The following is a 7,283-nucleotide window of genomic DNA, read 5'->3' on the forward strand; positions in this document are numbered from 1 at the left end:
GGGGGGGGGCGCGCATGGTGCTGTGATCCGGTGTGCATCAAGGCAAACATCCCCACCACCACCACCGACTCCCAAAAAAAGTTGTTTGTTACTCCATGACAGATGATCGCCCCCGCTTCGTGCACAGGCATGCTCGTGTCGGTGGAACTTGTGGAGGGTTTTTTTTTCTCGTGCACCTACAGCCTGCCGCTACAGTGGAGTTGTACACTATAGGATCCAGAAGAAGAAGAAGAGGAAGAAGGGAAAAAAAAAGGGCAGGTGTACACATGGTTCCTCGAGCTGTTACTTGTGGGGCAGAACGAGCACATACGCTTTAACAATGCACATACATTCATGCAGCGAAACATGGTTACACATGGAGCTCGGCAGGGGCGGCTCATTTCGGCTTTTCTTTTTCTTTTTCTTTTTCTTTTTTTGAAAAGGTTTGCTACAATAATCACGTTGCACCTTGCCCCCCCCTCTCCACACACACACACACACACACACACACACACACACACACACCCTCCTCCTCCTCCTCTCCTCTCCCCTCCCCTCCTTCTCTCTCCTCCCTCCCCCCCTCGCTCCCTCCTCGCGCGAGCAGACCGGGAGGAAAAGAAACTAAGAGCAGAAAATAGAAAATAATTGCAGAATAACCTTCGGCCATGTTTCCCCGCGGACCCTCTGCGCCCAAGTTGCAATACAGAAGCTTCCTCTGCGAAAACGGGCTGCGGTAGTCACCATTAATCCGACATCCTCGATCCCATCGGTCACCAGTTTAGCTCGCATGGTACGGCGTGCTTTCTGCCTTTTGATATTTTTGTCATGTCTCTCTCTCTTCCCTTCAATCCCTCTCCTCACTCTCACCACCTCTGTACTGCCGTCCCTCTCTCTCTTCGCTTTACTCTCTCTCTCTCCCCCTCGCTCTCTCTCTCTCTCTCTCTCTCTCTCCCTCTCTCTCTCTCTCTCCTTCGCTCTCATTCGCTCTCGAGCTGGCTGTGCCCGTTCCCGTAGTGAGAACACGTGACTTTGTCAATTACATGCTTTCTTGCTACTAATTTCTGCCCTGCGATTGCAGGGATGAGAGGAATCGGACTCGCAACCGGCCGCAGCACACATCTCAGCTGTGTGATCGCAAAACACATCAACTGTGGACATGATAGACTATAACATATATATCATACAGCACAATGTACAGCCTGTACTGTGTTTTGGTAGCAGTAAATACTGTAACATAAGGGGCTGGTTGCAGCTACATGAGCCTATTATGCACCGAGATTTAGATTAGATAGAATTCAATTCATTTTTAATGAACTCTGTGGGATGACTGAAGCAGAAAAAACTAAATAATGAGTGGAGCCATGAGGACAAAAGTAAATGAAGTTAAATACACAAATGTGCAGCTTCCTCACTGGCTGACCTACTGGTTTCTGGGCTTATTTTAAAAGATTCCCCACACTATAAGCTGTGGATGGATGGATACGCCGCTCTGTGTATTTTGTGCTTTCTAGAACTGTATCAAACATGTGAGTAGTGTTGTAACTGTGCATATTTGTGCAAACTAGTTACTTAGTTGGTTTGCAGCACACGTGTTTATGAGACACCAAAAATAGGAACATAGCAGTGGTGAAACATCTGTCACATATCATCATAAAACATTACATTGCAGACAAAGAACTTAGTCTTTTGATCAATAAAAAATCGGGTGCAAAAATATTCCCTTTTTAAAACACAACTGGGGTGTTTGTTTGTTTGTTTGTTTAACTAATTATCCACCTGTACATCCTCTCAGATATGTGTTTTACCAAAATAAATTACTCAAAGATTTGGAGGATATGTTAATTTCCTCCATCAGATACAAAGTAAACTCACAAACAACCTTTGTCTCTTTCACTTCTTGTATCCCAGACTAACACCTGACCTCCAAACAATCCTGCTATTTAAAGGAGAATTTAAATTCCCGTTGAATAAACGTGTTACAGAAGCAACAACCAACTCTGCTGAGAGAACCAGAAGTCTGCTTTTACCTGACACAAGGAATAATTTGAAAGCAACAAAGAACAAAATGTAAATGATCATTTCTTTGCTCAACTCCATGCATGGACATGTTGTCTCTGAGCACATGTTGCTGGTAACATACGACCAGTTACCTCCCAGCATCATATTGGGCACTAGAGCAGAGCTTAACTCACGGCTTTGGAATGTGACTGGAAAACCCAGAAAAACAAACCTGAGAAAACTGATGTGTTCAGTCACTGTGATCTTCAGTTGTCAGTGGGAAATCAATCCCAGTTGTTTTTATGATGCTCACAGTGCTAAATGAAATGTATGGAGCCTGCACACTTGGGGGGGGGGGGGGCATCAGCTGAAAGCGTTTTGTGCTTGTTTCTCTTCTGCATTATAAAACAATAAAGACACTGCAAATGAGAACTTGTGCAGAAAATGTTTTCCGGTGAGCGTGGACCAGATATTGTTAAGTTACTAAGACAAAAAACTGCTACTAGTTTCAAAGAGTTACAACAATGTCTAAAATAGACCTCCTGTCTTCAATACCTGCATAACTTTCGTCAGTATACTGATGACTTTATTGATGGCTATCGCTTCAATAAATGCTATGAACGTGCTTCATAAAATGCAAAAAAAACAAAAAAAAACAAAAGTGTAAAAAGTCTCTTCCACAAAAGGTTCAAACTCCACTACAGCTCTTACAGCTTATTCAGGTTATATATGATGTCCACCAACATACACTCAAACACTCCAGAGAAGGATAGGTCGAACCACAAATTGCAGTTACTCCAGACCACACAGCAGATCGCTAACAACAAGCCTGAAAAATAGTGCGTTCATGGAGAAAGTTCCCATCTTATCTCAAGTCTACCCTTGTGGGGACATTTCTCAAGGGGGTTATTCCCGGGTATGAGGAGAAGAGGAAAAACACGTTGGAGGAATGAAACAACAACAAGCCCATCTCCACCCACCAGGGCTGCAGAGCCCACCCTCCGGAATTCACGAGCTTTACCCCTACCCCCAATCCATCCATCCCAGCCCCCGCGCAAAAAAAAAAAAAAAAAAAAAGGCCTGTTTTTGAAGATGCTTGTAGAGGACGCCTCCGCAGTGGCCAGAGAATTACTGTTTGGGTCACAGGGTCGGATACCAGTGTCAGATGTTATCCACTCACTCATATCCTGACAGGACCTTTATGATTAGGACAAGTCAGTGGAAATCACCGTAGTGCAGTTCACTGACATGTGTGCAAGCTAATGACAAGGAAAAAATGGAGGTATGGGTGGCTTTGGATGTGCCTGTTTGTCAGAGGAAACAACTGAGATACCAAAACAGAGATCAGAGGAGATTTTAAGACACCTAAACTAAACATTGGATTGTTATTTAAAACTGTAAAAAAAAAAAAAAAATTAAAAAAAAACAACTTTCATTTGTGAAGTGCAGGGGAAACATCTCAAACTCATGCCACTTACAAAGAGAGGCTGCTTAAAAAACCTTTATTAATTAATGTTTTACTGAAAACAAAATTTCTTTTCTTTTACATTAGTTGTAACGCCAACTATAAGTAATACCTCAGCCTCCTTCATATCTGCTTTTTAATTGTTTTCAAACTGGTTTTAGCTTCAGATCAGATTTTTTTTTCTGTTGTCTGTGGAAACAAACACAAAGACGGGATCAGAAGATTTGCAAAAAAAAAAAAAGTTAAGGCAAAAACTTCTTTTCATTGTTTTTCTTATAATCAACACCAACCAGATGTCACACACTTAAGCCACCATTTTATTTGCACTAATGCTACGAGATAAGATTGTTTTATTAAACCTGTTTCTGCCTCACATCAATCTTTTTTCCACTGCTCTACATGTGGAGAATAGATTCGAATCATCACACACACACACACACACACACACACACAAACAACTTTTCATATGAAGTTTTCCAAATAAAGAACTCATATAACATAACAATGAATGGGACAGTTTTAAAGCTGAACTGAAAGTGCAACTTCCTTTCTTTATGTTAGTTGTTGTTGTTTTATAACCAACACTAGTTTACTGTTTATTTTCCCTTTATAAGCTACATGAGAGGATTGTTTTCAGACGTGTTTTAACTCTACTTTTAAAACAAGTCTACCAAAAAATAATAAGTTTTCATATGAAGTTTTGCAAAAAAAGTTGAGTTGGGATATTTGTAACATAAATATGAATTTGTCTATTTTACATTAGTTGTTTTTCTTATAATCAACACCAACCAGAACCATCCCAGCCAGAATTCAACCATCAAACCTTTTTATTTATCTTTATGATACTCAACAAGAACATTTTCAAACTTCAGCAATCGTTTATTCACTTTTCTATTTGTGAGAAAATTCTTTCAAAAAAGAAGTTTTTCAAGTTAAGTTAGCAAAATGTTAGGGAAGTCATATTAGTGACTTGATTATGAATTGTCCTAATTTTAAGCTTATTTTATTAGCATTCATTTTTCTTATAATTAACACCACTGGAAGCCATGCTTTAGCCTCCTTTTTATTTGCCCTCATGCTGTAGAATGAGGTTGTTTTCAAACTTCTTATAACTTCAGATCAATCTTCTTTTTTTCCACTTTTATTTTTCTTTATAGAACATCAAACAAAAACAGCAGCTTTTCAAAGGAAGTCTTGCAAGAAGTTCATGCGCTCATAGTTGGGTTTAGAGGGTTAGAGGTTTTTGATTTGCCCTTATGCTGCAGGATAAGATTGTTTTAATTTTGTTTTAACTTCACATCAGTGTTTTTCCTTCCTTCCTGTTTGTTTACAAGTACATTGAAAAAAGAGTAACTTTTCATAGGATGTTTTGCAAGTCATATCGGTGACATAACTATGAACTGGCCGGTTTTCACTTAGTTATGATGAAGTTAGTTTGATAACTTCAACCTGACAAACTTTCATATGCATAACATGTAAATTTAATTTAATTAAAGTTTAGAGTAAAGTTTTTTACATCTGTTACATTTGATGTCAAAATCCTGCCTGTATGAAATATCAGCCAAACGAAGATGCATTACATGAAACTATCAGCAGAGATTTGCCCTGAGAACAGACTTTCAGAGTAACATGAATCTCTGTTAAGGCCTGTATTAAATTGAGATTTACAGTGTGTAGGTTTTCTTTGGTTATTGACAACATCTGAATAGATTCCTAACATACAGAATATATGACACTTATTCAAAGAAAAAGATAATATTCTATTTCCACTGTTGTTTTTACAGCTATAATCCTAACTTGTGTTTGCCAGATGAGGAAATATGGTCTCATAACTTAAAAACTTTTTCAAAATAATAAAAAACATTTATCCCTGAAACCACTCCAGACGTTGGGTGATGATTTGCTGTATATTGAACATCAACTGGACAATCATAGATTATATTTATAGCTAAGACATTTTGATTTATCCCTACATAGGATTCTTGATTTTAAAACCTACAACTCAAACCTGTATTGACGTGTTTATAATCAATTGTTTAGGAGGTAAAACCTCTGCACTGCTGCAAGCTGAATTCAGTCTCATCTACAGGCAAAAAAAGAAGAAGACAATTATGATCATTTAACCTCACCAGCACATACAGATTCCTGAGCTGTTCGAATACCAACTTTTCTGAGCAGACGTTGGACTCCCTCACCCCAGCTAACCCCACCCAACCCCCACTCCTCACCCTGTAGGCTCCCAGAGGAAATTTGCCTTTACCCTGCGTTTGCTGTCAATGCAGTTCAAAGGGTTCATTGAGTTCGTCCCTCTCTCTTTTCTCATTTCTTTCTTTTTTGTATGTGTGTGTGTGTGTGTGGGGGGGGGGGTTATTTGTCGTTTACTTCATGCATTCCAGCCACCAATCCTTCACTTTTTATATCCTCTACAAGGAAGTGTAAACAGTATTGGCAAAGCATGGGCATCTACACTCACAGCCATTTTTTTTTCAGACAGAATGGAAATATGAAATGTTTCAAAAGCAGCAGCTGATTATTTTCTCAATCATTTCATCCCTTTAAAAAAAAAAAATTCTAACTACAGGCCACTTTTACTGTACTGACTTTGAATTCCCATTCTTTCAGATTTCTGCCTCCACCTCTGCAAAAGGGGAGAAAATCTGTCTTTTTTTACATTTTATCCAACTTCTTCCTTTGATATATCCACAGATTTCGTTCAGAAATATTTTGGATCAACGAAAAAAAATTTGCACAAGTGTCACAAAACCTCACACGTGGCATGTGCTCCATACATGACCACAGGAGCAACCCAAAAGCTTGTATGGACATTTCCTGCCATGTCACGCTTCATTTCACATGAAACACAATAAAACCATTCATTTTAAATGATTTTTAATATCTGTTTGGGCGCATTAAATGTTTTGATAAGACACTTTTAATCCGACACTTTTTCAAGAGACTGTTTTCTTTTTTTTTTTAACCTCCTCTTGATCCCAGCAGAAGTAGTTTTCACTTCATGTTTAGGTGAGCAACAGTAAAAGCAAATCACAAAAATAAATATTTTTTTCCGGTAAAGCACGCGGTCTTCGCTCTTTTTCACCGCCGACAGACAGTCTCGTGCATCAGGAGTAAACAGGGTGGAAATATGTGAATGAAATATCGGTGACGTCAGAGAGAAAGAGAGAGAGAGGGGGAGATAGAGCGAGGGAGAGAGAGAAGGGGGGGAAGGTTGGAGAAGAAGCGCCTCTGCAGCCGGTGCGCAAAAAAAAAAAAAAAAAAAAAGAAAATTGCGCACAATGGGACCAAATATCCGCGTACAGCTCTACTTTGGTTTATTTGATTGTATTTGTTTATTATTCGTTGTATTATTCTGCTGGGATTCGGCAGGTCAGTATGTCTTCATCTGCTTCTCCTTAGCTCCACTGAACCTTTTCAAAGTTCCCCACCATTTGTTGATCGGCTGCATGTGAACAGGCTTTCTAACCTCCTAATGAAAGATCATCTTAATATTCCTTTTAACTTCAAGGCGGAGACAGGGATCCTGCAGGAGATCGATAACATTTGTTCAGTAGTTGGTTTTCATTTCTTTCCCATATTATTCTCTAGTAAAGAGTCGAAGTTTTGCCATAATATATGTTTATATACACGCCATTTCCCTCCTAAATGATGAGATTCCATTTGAACGCATCTTTAACTTCATAATCTCATTGAATGTGTTTGAAATGGGAACCGATCAATCACTTTGTCGTGGTGTTAAAAGCCGGTCATCTGAGGTCAGTGAAAAGCAGGTTCTGCAGCTCCACATTGGTGACATTTTTGCAACTAAATAGCGCATTCAGTGCTG

At 39.3% G+C, this 7,283-nt stretch overlaps 1 protein-coding gene across 2 annotated transcripts in view; it reads right to left on the reverse strand.

Moving 5' to 3' along the window:
* Positions 1-856, reverse strand: part of lin28b (lin-28 homolog B (C. elegans)) — a 21,732-nt gene extending 20,876 nt beyond the window's left edge. For both annotated transcript variants that reach the window (XM_023415114.2, XM_023415112.2), the window contains exon 1: positions 637-856. In XM_023415114.2, coding sequence (XP_023270882.1) covers positions 637-646 — 10 coding nt within the window. In that variant the 5' untranslated portion in view covers positions 647-856. The remainder of the gene's footprint in view (positions 1-636) is intronic.
* Between the last annotated feature and the right edge of the window lie 6,427 nt (positions 857-7,283).

Source organism: Seriola lalandi, unplaced genomic scaffold (genome assembly GCF_002814215.2).
Source record: "Seriola lalandi dorsalis isolate HSWRI2012SDOR001 ecotype SW California unplaced genomic scaffold, Sedor1 jcf7180002054544, whole genome shotgun sequence".
Lineage (NCBI taxonomy): Eukaryota > Metazoa > Chordata > Actinopteri > Carangiformes > Carangidae > Seriola > Seriola lalandi.